The sequence below is a fragment of the Trichosurus vulpecula genome, chromosome 6, assembly GCF_011100635.1.
Source record: "Trichosurus vulpecula isolate mTriVul1 chromosome 6, mTriVul1.pri, whole genome shotgun sequence".
NCBI lineage: Eukaryota > Metazoa > Chordata > Mammalia > Diprotodontia > Phalangeridae > Trichosurus > Trichosurus vulpecula.
Genome location: NC_050578.1, coordinates 111,106,333 through 111,126,908, shown reverse-complemented (window position 1 = coordinate 111,126,908; position 20,576 = coordinate 111,106,333). Strand labels below are relative to the sequence as shown.

Below are 20,576 nucleotides of genomic sequence, written 5' to 3'. Positions count from 1 at the left end.
TCCTGCGGGGCCTGGCATTAGGGATTCTCGTCAGAGCCGTGAGCCGGACGAGGAACAGGCCGCTCCCATCCCTACGGCTACCTAGAAGCGACCTGGCAAAAGAAGGGCCAGCCGCCGACCAGTAAGAGGAGGCCGTTGCGGGGGGTCGTTGGGGGCCGCGCGAGTGCGCTTCTCGCGCCGACGGGCGGGCGCCCATTGGCTCGCCCATTCTCCACGCGCACCCCTGGCCCCGCCCCCTTCGCCCCTCTAGCGCCCCGCGTGCGGCGGAGGGAGGGGGTGGGGAAAGCTCCATCGCGCGCGCGCTGGGGAGCGAGTTGGGAGAGCCAGCCAATCGGCAGGCCAGCCGGCGAGCCCGCATTCTCGCGAGAACTGGAAGCCGGCGGTGGCGGCGTCTGTGTTAGGGGCGGCATTGGTTCCTGGTTGGTGGCGAGGAGGGTGAGAAGCGGCTGCAAGAAGAGAAGACGCAGAGGGAAAGCAGCCAGTTACCCCTCGCGCGCGCTCTCTTTCTCCCTCCCCTCCTCCCAGGCTTTCTTCCCCTTCCCTTCCCCCGACTCCCGAGCCCGGCCGTCCGCTCCAGGCGACAGGCATCCAGCCGAGAGGTGAGCGGCCGGCCCGGCGGGCCCCGTGAGGAGAAGGAAGAAGAGAAGGAGGAGGAGAGCTTAGTCCCGGCATCTTCTCGCCCCGACTGTGCCCGGCCGCGCCGCAGGCATGTCGTCCGCGGCCGAGCCGCCGCCGCCACCCCAGCCGCCGCTGCCGACCGCGGAGACCGTGCCTCCCGCCCCGGCCGTGCCCGTCACCGGCGGCAACCACAACAAAAGCGGCGTGGAGAGCGCCCCGGCCCCGTCCGCCCCCCCTGCGGGCGACGCGGAGATGGAGGTGAGCGGGGCAGCCCGGGGAGGGAGGGAAGGAGCCCGAGCGCCCGGGGGCCGCCGGGCTAACGCACCCCCGCTGGTCCCCCGGCCGCCCCACGCGCCGTCCGGAACACGCGCGCCTCTCTCCTTAACTTTGGAGCCCGGGGACGCGCCTCGGCGTCCCCTGCTCGGAGGTCATTTGCAGCCAAGTTCTGGCTCTTTCGAAACCGGGGCGAGCAGTCTCCGCGCGGCGGGTCCGGCCCGTCTGAGACAATGGAGAGCAAGCCGGCCAGGCCCCGGGGCCCCCGCCGCGGGGAGCAGCTGCGCGGGGCGGCCCCCTCCCCAGCCTTGGGGGCACGGACGCGCCGGGCCCGGGCCCCCCATCCCCCGCCTCCTCCGCCCTCCTTTTGTGCGCTGCGCCAAAGCCGGGCCGGCTGCCGAGCCCGCGGGCGGGTAGGCCCGGCCTGGAGCCCTGAGCTGCGGCGGGCGGGGGCGGAGCAGCTGCGGGGAGAGAACAAAGTGAGCCGGGCGGGCCGGCCCTCCCGGACCGGGGTGGGGGTGGGGGGCGTCCCGGGGCCGTCTCCGGGGGAGTTGTCAAAGCGTTTGTCCGAACGAATCGCTGCTTGGGAGCGGCTGGAGCGCCCGGGGGATGCCACCCGCACCCCGTCCCGGACCGGGCTTGTTCCGCTCGTCCTGGGTTGTTGGAGGGAGTCGGTGCGAATCCTCCGGTGTGCGGAAGGGCCGGTCCGGCGTCGCTGACAGCTGCGGGCCGGAACCCACGAGCCGGACTGACAGTGCATTCGTCTTGCTGCTGCTGGCCCTCCGGAGCGCTCCCCGGATTCCGGTGCTGGGCGTTGTAGACCCTATCTGCTCACTGGATTCTCACGACCACCCCGGGAGCTAGGGGCTGTTATTATTCTCTTTTTACATACGAGGAAACTGAGGCAAACGACTGAGGTTAGGTTTGATCTCGGTCAGAGTGCAGCGTTTCTTTTTTGGTCAGCATGTGACCGAAGGTGAAGGGAAGACCAGTTGTTAGAACGCTGGTTTTTGGAAATTAGATGGGTGAAATAGAATAAAATCTGGACCAATTCTGAAAGGATTGATTTCCTATGTCACTATTATAGATACTGTCCTTGGGTTATTGATCATCATCTATTTTCGAGTTAACTCTAATGCTAACTTTTAAAAGTTTTAAATGGTATTTTATATTAGACTTTTTTGGTTTTTAAAAACTCAGTTGGTACAGATTTCAGGCTGAAGCAGATTGCAGACCCGCTACACGTACTTCTCATTTTTTATGATTCTTGTTGATAAATTCTTCGAACTGATGGAAGCTTTCTTCTGGTTCTTGAGATAACTGGGTACTGGGGGTAGGAAAATGTTGCTCAAATTGTCCATTTTTTGTTTCTTTTGGAACAGACCAGCCTATCCTCCTTTTCTGATTATGGATGTCCTCGATGATGATAACTTTGTCTCTTCTCACTCAAGTTTTTCTCTGTAGTTACCTTGAAGTTTATATCCGCCCTGCATTTTTTCAAAAGTTTGTTCTTTTGAGATTGTAGTTGGTATTTAATACTTAATTTCCCAAATGCCATCCAGTCTAATCTCCTTACAGCTTATTAATAATAATAGCTCAGATTTATATAGTACTTTAAAGCTTGCAAAGTGCTTTTGCCTTATCTCATTTAGACTTATTTGCATCTGAATTTCACATGGTCTCATCTTGAGCCTTTTCCTTAGTTGAAAAGGAACCTGCATGTTACCACATCTTTATATTAGCAATTGAGAGGTATTGAAGTATGAAAAGCCTTGTATTTTTTTCAGTTCACTGATACGTAATCACATCAAACCCAGAAACAATGAAGGCCATTTTATTGAAATCTGCAGGATAGGAAAGAGATTGTATAAACATTCATACTGGAAATCAAAGTGGATGAAAAATGCATAAAGCCCAGAATTCATCAAGGTGGACTGCGATAGGCTTTTGATTAGTAGGGCTGATTGGAAAGTTTATTTAAATCCTAACAAAGAAATGTAATAAAAACTGCAAGTCAAGAGTATAAAGTTAAAATTGAGTTACGGTTTAAGTATATGAACAAAAATTAAATAAATAACTTATGTTAATATATAATGATATTGTTGTAAAAAGGTATGTTTTATAATTTTATGAGCTCAAGAATTATCTGATGTCCATAGACATTAGTAATTTTGACATTTCTTATAAGACTTCTGGTATACATTTTCATTGGGAATCATATTTCTTCCAGATTGTATTTTAAAGGGTTACAGGGCAGTTATGCCTTGTTTAAACAGGTTTTCTTTATACAGCTTTATACTTGTGTATTATTTTCTCCTTTAGATTGTAAAGTGTCGTGCTTGAGTAGCAGTACTGTCCTTTATGAGGCACATGCTGTGTAATAACCTAAATCTTCCCTAAATCTGCAGAGTTGAATCTATTTCAGTCTGTTAAAAGAAAGAATGCTCTTATTCTTTTTGAAGGGCTTAATGTGACTTTTTCTGAACCATGGAATTTTCTGAAACAACCTTAACAGATTTTTTTGGACAAACTTTCCTGCGGCTCCTGCTAGAATTCCTGTAATAGCCCACTGATGTGCACTGGAATTCGTAGTCTAGTGGAGCACTATTATTTCTGTTCAGTGGTTGCTTTTTCCAGTGCGGGGAGTGTAATACGTTGCCATTCTGTACAGAAACTATTGTTCTACCCTCATCTTTCCAGTATACCTTAGTACCCTTTCTGTTGGCTTCAACTGGCTAATACTTATTTGATCACAAAGAGTATGTAGACTTTAACCCAGTTTTACTTTAATTGTAATAATGATTATTATTGAAACGGTACATTTTATTTTCATAGGACTTTCCATCTTATTTTATTCCCACTATACTCAAAAAGGTAGGGAAGATGCTATCACCATTCTCTCCTGTGGTAAAAACCGAAGCACAGATGTTAATGATATATGTAGGATCATACAGGTAGTAAAATTGAAACTAGGACCTGATTTCTTTGATCCACCTAATCTAGTGTTGTTTCTGCTTATATCATGGTGTCCCTTTTTTCATAGCTGTATACTGAGTGTAAAAGGCAGACATTGTATATGTTTAATAAATGTTATTTTTTGCTATTTATTTGGAGAGGGAAATGTTGCATAGGAGATTTGAGTTTTAAATGACAATGCAGAAAAGTTAACACTACATTTTATAAAGGCTTAGATTTCGAAAACCAAGATTATTACATTGGCAAGTGGAAAGTGTCATTGTTGCCGCTGAAATGAAAGTTTCTATTGCAAGCATTGGAAACATAAATTTTAACTGCTTACAGATATTCTGTAGATGAAGTTTCAGTTTTGTACAGTAGAAAACATACTTGGATTTGGAGTGAAAAGACTTGGGATCAAATTTGTTTCTAAAATGTGATAGCTATGTGACCTTGGACAAGTCATTTAACATTATTAGACTTAAGTTCTCTCATCTGTTAAATGACGGAGTTGGTCAAGATGACCTCTAAGGTCCTGTCCAAATCTAAATCTGTGCTCCTCTAAATACAATTTTGTTTTAATCAAGGGATTTTATATTGATGGGTAAACTTCTTACACATTCAAGAGAAATCATAATGGTTTTAAAATTACGCTAAGAAAAGGATATAATAAACTACTTTTTCGATGACCAGGTGGTTGTCTTAATTGCTTTTTGTTTGAAAATGTTTAAAATTGAAAAGAGAAACAAATTTACCAAAAATATTTTTTCATTCTTTATAATGTCACTTCAATGAATAGTAATTTTTTTTTTCAGCTGGTAGCTTTGTACTGCTGAAAAGATAACATTACTGTTTTCAAGGAGATTTTTCTAATGAAATATATTGGCAACTTAACATTTCCTCATTTTTAAACTAAAGGGCCAGAAAGTTTTGACCATTTTTCAAGTATGAGGAAATGAGCTCATTCCAACAAAAGTTAACATATATTTAAAGGAAATTTGCTTTAGAGAGATAAAAGTACTTTCTACTTTTATGCTAGCAACCATGCAGGTTTCAAGTTTTGGTCAGGTAGATTGAGGTTTCTGAGATACTGCATTTTATTTAATCTGTGCTAACTAATAGATTATGCGACAGCCATTTTAAATTATATCTCCATTGTTAGAATGTGTAATTTAGATTATTGAAACATTATGTAGATATAAGTCAGTTGAATTGTTAGATCTAATTACTCTTTTTTTTTGGAGGGGGGAAGGCAGGGCAATTGGGATTAAGTGACTTGCCCAAAGTCACACAGCTAGTAAGTGTGTCAAGTGTCTGAGGTTGGATTTGAACTCAGGTCCTCCTGACTCTAGGGCCTGGGCTCTACTCACTGTGCCACCTAGCTGCCCCAGATCTAATTACTCTTACAGAACAATTGTCTCACTATTTTTTTTTCCTTCTAGGATGTATTTGATGATGCATCACCAGGGAAACAGAAAGAAATTCAAGAACCAGATCCTACCTATGAAGAAAAAATGGTATGTTTTGGTGGGCCTGTGAGTAGTGTCATTATATATTGTGACAACTCCTTAAGTGGTTTGGGGTAGTTCAGATGTTTTACCAGGAGGACCTGCCTGAAAGCTCTAGCGATTGATCTATAAAATGATAGTAGATGGTATATTTTATCAATTGTGTTACACTCTAAGATTCCCCTGTAACATGTATCCTTTACTATCTCGCCAGTATGGTAATGTTGTTTGCATGAAAATAAATGTGAACATATGTCGATTTAAGAGTAGTGCCAGAAACCACCTATTATAGGATTCAACTGAACATGCATCCTGGCCTTGACACTATTCTGTGACCTTGGGCCAATCGCTTCACATCTGAGCCGTAAAATGAGGACAAATTTAATATTTATACCAAGTACTTCATAGGATTGTTATGAGGAAAAGACTTTATGAACCTTAAAGCAGTGTGTGAATGTGAATACTGAGTGCTTCTTGGACCTGTGGGATAGAAGAATAAGATTCTTGCCTACAAGTAGCTCAGTCTTGTTGTGACACAAAAGATAGCACTAGATGTGACCTGGCCCATTACAAATCCTGCTCCTGCCTACAGTATTCTTCACTTCCTTCCTCTGAACTCCTGAAACATTTATTGTTTGCACCGCATTTATTATGCTAATATTATCTGCCTTCCTGAGACCACTCCCAGTTCTGCTTGTAGAAAACTTCTCCTACCTGTTCCTGCCTAAATGGTCTTGAGATGGCAGTGATACATTGGAAATGAGCATTTGATCTGGAGTCAGTTGACGTGACTTTGGATCTTGCCCCTGCTACTTAATAACTTTGTTACCTTGAGGACATCATTTAATTTTTCTGGGCATCATTTTCCTCATCTGCAATTCGAAATGGGGGTTTGGACTAGATAACTTCGTTCACTTCTATTTCTAACTGTGACCCTCTGACAGTTTGATACCTCAGTTCCCTAAGCTGAAAGTGATTTTCGTGTCCCTAGATTTTTTCATAGTACTTTGCCCTGATCTGTCCCATGTGCTTATTATGTTCTCCCTTGTCCCAGTTATTTGTGTACAGATTTTTTTTTCCGCTTTTAAATGGTAAGCTTCCTAAGAGCAGAGACTGTGTCTAGCACAGCATCTTCTATGGAATTTTGAAATAAATGTTTAGTTTTTAAAAAATCTGTATATTGTCTCCCCATTGTGTGTGTGTGTGCACACGCGCACCTTCTCAACCTTCCTGGCCCTAACATAGTACCTTGCAAATATTAAGTACATAGTAGATTTTTATTGCTAGATTGATCAGGTGCCAAGCAAATCATAAAATATAGTGCCATAAGAAATTAGAAGAGAAAAGGTCATTGTGAGCTGGAACAGTAGAAAAGACTTCATGGAAGAGAATACAATTGTAGAACTTGAAGGTACCTCTGACATCATCTTATTTAGTCCTTGTCACCTGAGTCCTGGAGGATAGAAGCATTTAGATCTGTGTAGTGGTGGGAAGAAGATTACCAGAAGTGGGGTACCAAACAAAGTCGCAAGTGGAAATTTTCTTCATTGATTGATGCCCTGTTCCTATTCCCTACAAGGGAATGCCCTGTTCCAAACCTCCTCTTCATTTCTCCAGCCTCCTACACTTTTTTATTATTCCACTTTTAGCTAATGACCTGGTCTCTATTAAGAAAATTGAGATTTTCTTTTTGTCATGGTTTTCCCCTTTCTTCTCTCCATCTCTCACCTCCCTTCTGACTTTAATAATGAGGCTACCCTTTTCTTTGCCAGAGCCAATCCCTCTACATGTGCCCTGAATTCCATTCTCTTCCTTTTCTGGCAAATTGCCTCCTCAAAAAAATTCTCCCTTCCTCCTTTAATTTTCACTCTCTTCCTGTCTCCCAGTTCCTTCCCCATTGCCTTTTACCATGCATGTTTCCCTTGTTCTTAAAAAACCTTCCTAGATCATGTCATCCCCTCAAACTATTGTCTTATAGCAATCCTCCTTTTCTCAGTCAGATTCCTAGAAAAACTTATCTATATCTACCTCTGTTTCTCGGTCAAATTCCTAGAAAAACTTGTCTATACTCGCCACCTTCACTTCTCTCTCAGTCCTCAACATTTTTCAATTTGGCTTCTGATCACACAGCTTAACTGAAACTGCTCTCTTCTAAGTTGCCAGTGATCTCTTAATTGCTAAGCCTCTTCTCAGTCCTCATGCTTCTTGACCTTTTTGCTGCATTTGATATTGTTACCCACGCTGTTACTTGATACTCTACCCTCTGCAGGTTTTCATAATTGTTCACTCCTTGTTCTCCTCCCACTTATCTGACTTTTCTTTCTCAGTCTTTGTTGGCTTGTCGTACATCTCATGCCCATAAACTATGGGTGTTCCCAGTCCCTCTCTCCAGGGCCCTCTTTTCTACTCTCTTTTTCTTAATAATTATTTATTTTTGGTTTTCAACATTCACTTCCATAAGATTCTGAGTCTTAAATTTTCTCCCCCTCTTTCTCCTCCCCCTCCCCAGGACGGCGTGCAGTCTGATAGGTTTTAAATATACATTCATATTAAACATTTTCACATTAGTTATAATGTAAAGAAGAATTAAAACTAATGGGAGGAATCACGAGAAAGAAAATAAAACTACAAAAGAAAAAGAGAGCAAATAGTATGATTCCATCTTCATTCAGACTTCAAGGATATTTCACTGGATGTGGATAGCATTTTCTACCATGAGTCTTTTGGAGTTGCCTTAGATCCTTGCATTGCTGAGAAGAGCTAAGTCTGTTAAAGGCAGTCATTGCACAATGTGGCTGTTGCTGTGTACAACAATGTCTGCCCTCTTTTTCTTGTTCAGCTTCCGTGGGTTCAATTATCTCTTTGCAGATCATTCCCAGGTGTATATAATCTAGCCCGAGTCTTTTTCCTGAGCTCCAGTTCCACATTACCAGCTGCTTATTGGTCATATCATACTGGATATCTTGGAGACAGTTCAGCTTCAGCATGTCCAAAACAGAACTCTTCCTCCTGAACCCTCCCCTCTGCCATGCTTTCCTATTTCTCTCTGGGGTATTACAACTCTTCTGATCTCCAAGGTTTTATAGTCTTGGCATTATCCTTAACTCCTCATTCTTCCTCACTTCGCATATCCAGTCAGTTTTCAAATCTTGTGTCTACCATTACAGCATCTCTGACTTGTATCTGTCGACTTTTCAGTTGTATAGTTGCCACCTTGGTTCATTCTCTCATTACCCACCCCTTTCCTGGCAGTAGTATCCCAGTTGATCTTCCTGCCTTAAGTCATTGTCTGCCTTGATTCCCCCAACCCTCCTCTACACTGCCAGAGTGATTTTGCCTAAGTATGTGTCTGCTCATTTCACTCCTCATTAAGTTTCATGGCTTTCTGTAATGTAAACCCCTCTGTTTAGCTTTTAAAGTCCTTTACAACTTGGCCCCAACCTGTCTTTCAGCCTCATTCGATGACTCCCCTTCCCCTAATCTGTATAATAGTGTGGAACTGGCATTGCCTTTTCTTCTAATGCATGGCACGCCATTTCATATCTGGGTGCTTTTGCACTGGCCATTCCCTCCTCAACTCTGCTTCAACAGGTCCCTCCCTTCTTTGAAGATGTGGCTCAGGCACCACCTTCTCTACCTGAGGAGACCTTTCCTGATTCCCCACTACTAACGCCCTTCTTCCCTTCTTAACTACCATATATTCTTGATCTGCTTTTGTATTTTCATGTAATCTCCTTTGATCAAATGTTCGCTCCTTGAGAATAGCGATTTTTTTCATTTCTTTGTGTATCCCCAGTATCTGGCATACAGTGGGCACTTAATAAATGCTTGTTGATTGATGGGAAGTAGTGAGGAAATGGTCCTTGGAGCCTTTGGTAATCACAGTGAGCCTTTATAGAGTAGTAGTAGTACCAGTTGTTGTTTGTGTTGAGTATACAGCTAGGATTGACCTTGATTATGGTTGTCTCTGAAGATCAGGATTGCTGTTAGGGAAAGTATATATCTGAATTCATTGATGAATAAGACTTTTCTACTCCCTACAAAATGTTTTTAGTCATTTATTTGAGATTTTGTACATCTCTATCTTTGAAAAGTTTATCCGGTAATAAATATTGATGTTTTTTGTGTACCTGCACTACATTTTTAAGAACACCAAAGCTCTAGAACCAATATGGAGTACATTATCTAGATTCAGAATAAAGCCATATTTACTAAAGGCATGATCCTTATCTTCTGGATGCTTTTAAAGTATTTAGTAATGAGGGCAGGACTATTAAGTTTATGTAAACATGCCATACTTAGTTTCGATAAGAATTTTTTTACTTGAGAGAAATGGTCTGTTGGAAGATGAAGGGAAGGAAGATTTGAGCAAGTTGGGAAGGAAAGGAAGGGGTTCTAAAGTAAACTAAAGGAGGGTACACGAGAAGACAAAAATAGAGGGAGGGCAAATTGATCAAAATGGAGAAGTAAGTAAATTAAAAGAAGCAGTTGAAGAAAAAGCCTAATGACATTCCTTGTTCTATTTGGTTTCCTTTGGTGGAGCTATATTTCCCCGTTAATTGGTGGTATACGTGATGTTCTATGAGTCAGAAGCAATGAAAAATACTTTGAATTCCATACTTTTTCAAATCATTCCTTTAAAATCCATTTGTATGTTTAGTATGCAACTAATACTGGGCTTTAATGGCAGCATACTCAATATCATATCTTAGGGAGAACTGGCCCTTTTCTCAAAGGACCATATTCTCCACTTTGAAGATAAATTAATATTTTTGCACGGAACAATAATGGGTAAAATGAGTTTGCAGTCTGTGTTTAAATTCTTTTGAGACACAAAAACACCTTTTAAAATCCTGACATTGTTTACCCATTTTTTTATCGAATGTTGTGATTTGTATCTTTTTTTCTAAAAGGAGCAATAAGTGAATTAGTTCTTTGTTCTCAGGTGTCTGAAAGTATAGGAAGAAAAAAATAATTCTCTAAACCATACACCGCGCCGCACCCCCCCCCCCCCCGCATGATATGATTTTCCTAAAATTTAATGGAACATTTTCATTGTGTTGCCTGTGGCCCTTTACAAGTAAATGGTGCAAAGTATAGTTTGCTGAAATCTGGTTTTTACACTTATAATGAAAATTGTATCTAAGGATGCTATGTTCCCTTTTGGTGGGTGTTCTAAGCTGATACCTAATTCTAGCTGTTAGTAGTGTATCAAAAACCTTCCAAATCCCTTTTGCAGCTTTTTAAAAAAATTTTGTGTGTGAGGGTTTTGTGCAAGTTGCAGAGATTTGAGAGTATAGCCAGGGGCGGGGAACCCTTAAGTACAGCCCTTTGAATCCAAACTTCATGGAACAAATCTCCTTAATAAAAGGATTTGTTCTGTAAAGCTTAGACTCAGAGGGCCGCACTTGAGGACCTAAAGGGCCACATGTGGTCTTGAGGCCGCAGGTTCCCCAACTCTGGTATAGGCAGTTTCTTGAAGTGTGACATTGTTCTTGCTATGATTTAAATGTGGGTACTAGTAGTCAAGGGGAGCCTGTCAGCCTCAGGATAATTACATAGGGTTATCTCCAACACGAAATTAAACAAGTATGTATGTAAAAGTGCTCTGAATCATTCAGCAAATATCTATTAATTTATTGAACTTCTGTGATGTGAGGCACATGTTGAGGCTTATGGGGCCTACAAAAAAAAAAGGCAGCTCCAGTGAAGGAGTTCCATGTGGTTTGGGTAGAAAATAAATATATAAATGTGAAAAATCAAATAATAATACAAGAGTAAAATAATATTAGAGAACAATGTATATAACTATTTCCTAAGTAAGTTGTTAAGATGATGTGGGTTCAAATTCTACCTCTAATGCAAACTAGCAACCCTGGGCAAGTCATTTAACACCCCATTCCTCCAGACAACTTTGTAAAACTAAGATACAGAAAAGTTACACATCTGGATGTTGATCAGTGGAGGCAGTTTGCACACTAGGAGTTCAGTACATCATTGAAATCATAGGCTTGGGACAAAAAAAATGTAATATAGTTGACTTCAGGAAAAAGTAAGATTTTCCTCTGATCTTGATTTAGTTTTGGCCTGAGTCAGTGAAGGAGGGTTTTGTAGAAGAAGGGAACTAAGACTTCACTTGGATATTGAAGGATGTTAGATTTATAAGATGAATGATTTTAGAAAAGTGTAGGTGGTATACTTAGCTTTTTACTTAGTGGACATATGAATGTACATGTTCTGATTATATGGTATAGGGTTCTTACTGAAAAAAGATAATTTTGCTGTGGTTGGTATGTTAATACAGTTTTCTGAGCTTTTGATATTGACTGTTTGGGTTAAGCATTTTAAAAATTCTGTCTACAGCAAACTGACCGAGCAAACAGATTTGAGTATTTGTTAAAGCAGACAGAGCTGTTTGCACATTTCATCCAGCCTGCTGCTCAGAAGACTCCAACTTCACCACTGAAGATGAAACCAGGACGTCCAAGAATAAAGAAAGATGAAAAGCAGAATTTGCTGTCAGTCGGCGAGTAAGTAATGACCATTATATCCCTTTGTAAAGATTACAGTGAATACAACTTCATTCATTTTCCTAATTCTTGCTGAAAAGCTAAGAATAGCTAACCTTTTAAATATTGTCCACTAGTCTGTCATTTTGATATAAATGGATATTAAATTTGAAGTTTTACTCCCTGTTAATAAAGCAAGGTACATTTTTTTAAAAGGATGTATATAATTGCAAAGTATAATGATTAAGAGGAAGGAATAATCTTATTGGCTGTTTAGGAGAGGTAGAAGTTGAAGAGACAAAAGGCACACAAGAAGGGAAAAGGGCAATATAGCTGAGAAGTGTTAGCAAGTAAGCAGATATGCTTGTTAGGGCAGCTTGGACGTAGAAGAAACAAACTAAAACAGTACAGCCATTGATTAAAAGCGTGAGCGACTCTTAAACATTAGTATGCCGTATAGGCATAAGCTCACACACTGTGTGTCGGAGGTACTAAAACAGAATGATGCTTACCCCTCAAGGAAATTATAAGGGAGATGAAGCATGTACATAAATAAATATAATTCAAAGTAAGTTGAGGACTGAAAATCCAGAGGATCAGGAAAGGTTTCTCTTCTGAACCTAAAATGAAGGGAAGATAAGCGCTCTCAGAATCACAAATGAGAAGAGGCAATACTGCCTTTCTCTGGACTTCTAGCTTTATTTCATTTTGGGACATGGTATTCTTGGAGGGGAATGATTAGTATGAAATAAGGCCAGAAACATAGATTTTTGCAAGATTTTGGTGGGCTGTAAATGCCAAACTGAAGAGTTTTCCTTGCCCTAAAAAAATCAAGAAAAGGTTAAATTGTATTCTCTATGCTCTTCTTTATTTAGGAAGATACATGAGCATTTAAAAAAAAGAATTGTTAGAATGAAGTCATTGCCTGGGTGAACCTGAGTTGTTTAAAAAAACCAAAGTCATTCAGAGCTTTTCATTTCCTATAAAATAATTGCCATTACATTACTATTTGGGCACTATGTAGGTCATTCTGATACAATATAGATATACTTCAATTGTTTCAAAGTTGAATTTTGCCACTTAAATATCTGTATATGATACAGTAAGTGCAGTACACTGAGTTAGGTGGGAGGGGAGATCAATAAGATGTACTACACCTTTATGCTCAGATCTTAGCTTGTCTTAAGACAAATGAGGAAAATACTAATGATACTGTTATGTGGTATTAAATTTTTGATGAAAGTAAAGCTTTTTTTTCTAACTTAATTTTTGTTTGGACATTACAAGGCTTACATTCTGATTCCTTGTTTTATGGTTTTGGTGGTTGTGATTTAGCATGTAAAGGCAAAGTGATGGCCTCTTTCTTTTATCTGAAAGATAACTGACAGTCTTCTGGACTTGAGTTACCTAGGTATTGGTTAACTCTGAGGTATTATTAAACTTTAAGTATTAGTATAATGTTTCTAACATTAATAAACTTTTTGGAAATGAAATGCAAACATCTTTAGTGACAAATTATTAATTTAATTCTGATTTTTAAAAAGTCTTAATTGGATGTGATTTCTTTTTCTTTTTTTAGATTGGGCTTCAGTGACAGACATTTTTGGGGGTGGAGGAGGGAGGAATTGATGGGATATTGACTAATAGTTAAATGTAGAAGTCTAACCAGTCTTTGGAATTCAGATTTCTGGTTCATCTCTTTTGAATACTTAAAACATGAATATTGAAAGAATAGCTTTTCTGTTAGAATAAACAACATAGGAAGTTTTTCTTGTGAATTAGTTTTACTGTAAAACTCACCTTTTTTCTTTTATAGCTATAGGCATCGTCGAACAGAACAGGAAGAAGATGAGGAGCTGTTAACCGAAAGCTCCAAGGCCACCAACGTGTGCACTCGGTTTGAGGACTCCCCATCATGTGTGTGGGCATGGAGGAGGGACTAACATCTTAGGGGGAACGTGTTTTAGTTCTAGATTTTTATCTTTAGAAAAGTGACACGTAGGCATTTTATGTCCTTGGAAGTATCACTTATGTTTTTAGGAAGTATGTGAACTCTTTGACTTTAGGTTTTAGATTAAGTGGAAATGCCTTTAACTTAGTTTTGGTGTGTTTAGTTTAATTTAGGACTGCTAAATTTCAGGGTATTTAATGTTGGCTGAGTTTATATACAATTGGAAACAATCTTGGGGTATAAAAGATAAAAGAATACATGCATGAAAGCCAGCCCAGGTGGGCCTTGGATTAATTAATCTCATGGTGCTGTTGTGAGTGTAGATATTTTCCCACCTGGAATTAATTTGTTATAATTAGTACCTCTCCATACTAGAATAGCTTTTTTTAAGCTTTATAATTTTTTGCTTTTGTGTGTCCTTCTTAGATGTAAAATGGGGTAAACTGAGAGATTATCAGGTCCGAGGATTAAATTGGTTAATATCTTTGTATGAAAATGGAATTAATGGGATCCTTGCAGATGAAATGGTATGTTTTTGATAATTTTAAAAGAAAGCTTTAATTTGATATAAATGTTTATAAAAGTTTGAGATACTATTATAAAGTTTTAAAATTTGGGTTTATTATTATTATTCATTATAATCTAAAATGATAGCAAATAAGCTTTTAATCAGCTTGGAATCTGGTTCAAAACCGAATATACTTAAATTGTATATAACCGTTATGTGTTTGTATAAGCCAACTGTGAGGCAATTATTTGATAATAACCTTGTAATCCTTTAAGGAAATTCAGATGGAAAAAAAATTCTTTTTTTCAATAAACTTAGGATATTCTGGTGCTGAGTTTGCACCATTTCTTACCTAGGATGTAGCTCATTTAATTTGTTAGTTATAACTGATGGCTTACTGGTAGGGTGCTGTCTTTATGCTTTTAAGCTTCTTTATGATTCTTCTGTTAAGCCAATCATATGTTGATAAGAAAAGTATTTTTTGAAATATACTAAATAGTTGGCCCAAGTACTTAAACATTATTGAAGATGACTTTAATATGATCAGAATGCTGTGATCCATAATGTTATTACATCTAATTTTAAGAAAGATTTGGACATTAGTTTTGTTCTGTTGAAAATATTACGAAGGGGAATTTCAGAATGAACTAACCTGGTAGTATCCTAAACTTTCTGGAGGGCTAGCTCTGGACAGGTGTCTGATTCTGAAAAGTACAGAACTTAGTAGATTTCAAAGATGCATAAGAAAAAGGTATAATGGCCAAGTATGTGCTAGACTAATGAAGGTGCCATACTTGTGTAGCACCTTATTTATGGATATTGGAATTCCGTGGTATTATATCTTCTTGTTCTAGGACTCAAAAGATGATATGCTAGGTTTTATAGCAGGATGAAGAAAACCTACTTTTAAATCTTAATTACATGCATTTAATATTTGGAATTTTAGCTTATGCAAATATTTGCTAATTATAAAAATAAAGTTACTACTCTTCAGATTTCCTTAAAAATGATACAATTTTTGGGGAAAAAAGTTAAGGCCACTAAAGTTTTGGACATTGTGAGTGAGTTTTTTGGGAGAAATTTTAAAAATTACGAACTTAGAGTTAGGGATGTATCTTTGCATTTTTCCATATCCACTTAACGTACCTCTTATTAAAGGTTACTTTACTTAAAAGGTGGTGGAACAATCACCAAAATTTGATAGACCTCCTAGAAAAACAAAGCCTTGTTGATAGTAGCTCACTAGTACATGTGAAGGATAACATTTTTCATTAGAGTTAAATTTATTTTATTTCATGATTTTCCCTTTTGCCCACTCCTTTTTGATGTTCTTTATCATTTCAGTTCTGTTAAAGCATGGTCTTAATTATGTAGAGTTTAAAAAAAAAAAGTTGTTTATAACTTGCCCTAAAAACAAGTAAATTAAAAATATTTATACGTTTAAGTCTTTGGGGGCTTCGATAATTGGAATGATTGCTTAATTTAAACTAATGAAGTGGTTGGTACTGTGAGCCACAGTTAAATGAATCTTTTGGGAGGTAAATTTATCTCTGGTTTCTGAATAAACCCTTATTAGGAATTACTTCACTAGGAAGTCATGGTGGCATGGTAGTCAAGGTCTAGAACCAGTTTTTGAGTTTTGAATATCAGGATATATTTGCTAAATCTTTAGCTCTATTAAAAATATTTAATATTAGGTTTGAGGAACTTGGGAAATTCTAGGGGAATATATAGGGGAATATAGCCAAATATCAGTTATTCTTTCTAAGGAGGAAAGAGAGCATATAAGAATGAATTATATAAATCTTTACTAAATTTCCCTTTAATCCTTAGTTTTTATTTCTAAACCTAATGATAATACTTAACAAGCAATAAAATTGATATATGTTTCATTTTTTCTTCTTTATGTAGCTTATAACTTATTGGCTTAGGTACATTTCATTTATGAGGTACCAGAGAGGAATCCAGGGTTCTAGATAATCAGGAATATACTAGTAAGTAGTACTGTTTATGGTTTTAGACATTTTGTGCTTAATCTTGGATATTTTTCAGGGCCTGGGAAAGACACTTCAAACAATTTCTCTTCTTGGATATATGAAACATTATAGAAATATTCCTGGTCCTCATATGGTATTGGTTCCAAAGTCTACTTTACATAACTGGATGAATGAATTCAAGAGATGGGTACCAACCCTTAGATCAGTTTGTTTGATAGGTGATAAAGAGCAAAGAGTAAGTATCAAGCATTGTATTTAATTTTTGTTATCAAACAACTGTCTGATTCTATTTCTAGTAAGAGAAAAAACCTCAAACTTTTAATCTAAGAGCATTTATGTATTAGTGGGCCTTGAAGCAATTAGTCCAGCTGTGGAAAAGGTATTGTTGAAGATTATAGAACAATAAATAGTCTTGGGTAGTAACTGCATGGGGACAGCATTAACATGATTCTAGAATTGAGCATGAATAGTCACTAGAAACTTGTATAATGTAATGCAGTCTTTTCTTCCCCATATGTTTACAAGAATAGTTTCAGATCAAGATTTATTGCATGATGTCTATATTCTTCACAAAATCAAAACCTTTACCATGACTGCTGAAGTTGTTTCCTCCCAAATAGACCTTTGTCTTCTGAAAAATGAAAGACTGATGAGATTTGTTGACCTTGGTAGCTCGGCATATAGTCTAGTCATGGGTAGGCTGCTGGAGTTCAAGTCAGGAAGATCTGGGCTCAGTTTTGCTTCAGGCACTAAGATGTTTGACCCTGAGAAAGTCACTTAACTGCAGCAGTGTGCCATAGTGGTTAGAGTGCTGGACACAGAGTCAGGAAGATCTGTATTTGAATCCTGCCTCAGATACTTGATAGATGTAAGATCCTTGGCAGTTCACGTAATCTTTGATTCTAGTTTCCTCACCTGTAAAATGAGAGAGCTGTACTTAATGATCTCTAACTTAGCACCTTTCCAAGTTCCAAATCTATGATAGTATCCTTGTTTTTTTTTGTTTCCTTTCTGTACATATCATTTAAAATGTATACAGTTCATGTTTAACTTAGAACTTTTTTATTGGAAAGTCCATATATGTACATTATCCTCTCCTGCTGAATAAATAAGTAAAATATTTTATTTTCTAAAACTTTTTTCCTTGTAAATTTAATGCCGATTTATTTTTTCCTTTTCTTTCTCCTTCGTTTATTGTTCTGATTTGGAGAAGAAAATGAAGAAAAAGTTTTGTGCTGAATCCATCCATCCCAACTTTTTTTTTCTTTGAAAACATAACTTCATTTCTAGCAGAGGCTTCTGTTGAGTGAAATGTGCCAGACCAGAGAATGCAAAGGGTTAAAAAAAGAACAGCAGTTTGTCACTTCTACAGGAAAGAATAGAAAGTAACACTCATTTATCCATCCCACCTTCTTCCTTATCTGAGACTCTTCTGTTTTTCCTAAATGGAGGACATAGGGCTTTCAAGGCCCTCTATTATGTTTCTAATATTGTGGTAAGGCTCTTAAAAGTTGTCTTTTTCTTTAGATTATAGGTGCCTTAATCCTAAACGTAAAACTTGGAAGAAAAGGAAATCTTAATTATGAAATTATAGTTTACAGATTCACTTTTCCTATCATTTTCTCAAGTACGTGACATCCCTCACCACCTTGCTTAGAGACTGCTGTAGTACTTTTTAGGAATAGGGGAAACATCTGTAGGGGGTAGTAGACTTCAGATACAGTTCTTTAGTAAATGGAATGAGAATCCCAAAAGGTTAGTAAAGATACTAAAGTGACAGAGGCATAGGACCTAGATAATTCTTGTGTTACCCAAGCAGCACCCAAACTTTGTTTTAGAAATGAAAACAGTGGAGAAACTATGGCTATAAATACAGTGTTTTAACTCTCATCTCTTTTGCTACATAGGCTGCCTTTGTCAGAGATGTGTTATTACCAGGAGAGTGGGATGTATGTGTAACATCATATGAGATGCTCATTAAAGAGAAGTCTGTTTTCAAAAAGTTTAATTGGAGATACTTAGTCATTGATGAAGCTCACCGAATCAAAAATGAAAAATCCAAGGTAATATAGTCTTTAGAAAATCATTTATTTTAATAAAGAAGTTTGTGAGTATACAAAATAATAATTTTTTTTTCTTTTTCTAGTTGTCAGAAATAGTAAGAGAATTCAAGACTACAAATCGACTACTGCTGACAGGAACACCTCTTCAGAATAACTTGCACGAACTCTGGGCGCTTCTCAACTTTTTGTTGCCGGATGTTTTTAACTCAGCTGATGTAAATATTTTTAGTAATTAATGTTTGGGATGAAAGGCAGCATTGTATAATGATTAGAGGACTAGAGTTCTTCCTCTGACACGTACTGTGGGATCAGGAACAAATCACTCTCGGTGTCCCAGGCACTTCTCTTTAAGATTAAAAGATATAGGAGTTGCCTATCTGCAGGGTGCACAGTGGGAGTTCCCTTCTTACACTAATACAAACATAGGTCCAGATTGGACCACAAACATTTTTATATCTCTAGAGTCAGAAAGTACTTCGGTGGCCTTTAATCCAAACCAAACGTGACTCCTCTACTGCGTACCAGTCTGTTTAAAACCTTTTAATCAGGAGGAAACATTACCTCATCTATAGTCCATTACACTTTTGGATAGCTGTCGTGAGGAGGAAGTTTCTCCTTGCATGAAGCCTAAATTTGCTGCATTCTTTGCAACTTGTGAGCATTATCCTTTGGAGGCAAGCAGATGAGTCTGATTCTTACTCTTCCACTTGACAATACTTAAATTCTTGAAGACAGCTATGTCGTTTTCTTTTTTAATTTCAAGCTCAGTATCCAGTTCTTTGAGTTGATCCTCGTATGGCTTGATCTTTAGACTTTTCACGATCTTGTTTGCCTTTCTTTGAATGCTCTAGAACTTATTAATAGTTTTACTAAAATGTGGTACCGAGAACTAACCCAGTACTATGTGAGCTGGTTGAATTCTAGAATTTGGTTAGGGGTCAAAATTCAAACTTATTGGCCTATAGTTTATATATTCCATTTTCTGCCCTTTTCTGAAAATTGGGACAGTTACCTTTGTGCAATCCTTTTCTTTTGTCACCTGAAGATGTGGTTCACCTGGGCATAGTGACCTGAACTATAATGAGGTAGCTATTACTGTCTCCATACTGATTTAGGTCACAACTCCCCATTAGCTTTTCTTCTGTCATGTCTAGTCTAAAAATCATTCTCTTCGACAGAGAATACAAGCAAAACGAGAGTTGAATATTTCTGCCTTTAGTGTGTTTTTATTAATTCCATCTACTTTTGGTACCCACCGAGCATTTGAGAGTATCTTTAAGGGAACAAAGGGAAGAATCACATGAGATAAGAGAGCATGAGTGGGCTTTCATCTTAACTGAAGGAATACCGATTTCAGTGCACAAATATATTGAAGTATTTTTTGTTAATTGTTTTAGGGGTTTATCTAATTTTTATTCTTGAAGAATTTTTTGTTTTTTCTTTTTTGGGTCATCGACTTCATTCTTGACTGCTTCCTATCTGACTAGGTGACTTACCCTGCAGAATTTCAGGCTGTTTGATACTGTCCTATCTTTGAACCTTTGCAAACCTGCTTTTCTAAAAATTAGGGTGTGCTGTTTCCTTCTTTCTATCACAGATTATTATTTGGAAGATGGACTTGGCACTTCTTGCTAAGTACAGAAATTATTAGCTACTGTGCTTTGGGAAGAAAGCTCCAGCAGATTTTCAGATATTCAAAGTCCTCTTTCATTATTATATTTCTGTGCCAGGAAGTAATCTGTTTGTTGAATGCCTCATCTTTTTTTCCCTTTTCTGTCCAGGTGGAATGTAGTGTAGTTTGATGAGAATATCGTTTAAGTTTCTACTTACGTTGATCTTCTCAGTTGCTGTCCCCTATGCTGCTTCTTATGAATGTTGTAAATCCTCATATAGTATATCTTCTTTCTTAGCATACAGTTCCCTCTGCCTTTACCTAATCCATACCTTTCCAGAATTAAATCTAGTCATACTATGAAATTTCAAGTAACAACCTCTGTGGCTGTGTTTGCCTCCTTGCTTTAGGATTTCTAGTTCAACTTGTTTATTGCTCGTACTTGTATTTGTTTACAAACATATGAGGTTATTTTTACGTTTATCTCCTTGAATTTCTGGGCAGCTGTGCTGCTATTCTCCCTACATTGTAGCTACTTTCTATTGTCAGTCGCTTTCTCCTTTTCTTTTTCAGTTTAAAGCC

General features: G+C 38.6%; 1 protein-coding gene across 1 annotated transcript in view; it reads left to right on the top strand.

Moving 5' to 3' along the window:
- The first annotated feature begins 316 nt into the window (after window positions 1-316).
- SMARCA5 (SWI/SNF related, matrix associated, actin dependent regulator of chromatin, subfamily a, member 5) overlaps window positions 317-20,576 on the top strand; it is a 47,460-nt gene continuing 27,200 nt past the window's right edge. Inside the window, exons 1-8 of the mRNA XM_036763178.1 lie at window positions 317-876; window positions 5,289-5,363; window positions 11,718-11,884; window positions 13,680-13,780; window positions 14,241-14,341; window positions 16,375-16,554; window positions 18,227-18,382; window positions 18,466-18,597. Of these exons, the coding sequence (XP_036619073.1) occupies window positions 709-876; window positions 5,289-5,363; window positions 11,718-11,884; window positions 13,680-13,780; window positions 14,241-14,341; window positions 16,375-16,554; window positions 18,227-18,382; window positions 18,466-18,597 (1,080 nt within the window). The 5' untranslated portion in view covers window positions 317-708. The remainder of the gene's footprint in view (window positions 877-5,288; window positions 5,364-11,717; window positions 11,885-13,679; window positions 13,781-14,240; window positions 14,342-16,374; window positions 16,555-18,226; window positions 18,383-18,465; window positions 18,598-20,576) is intronic.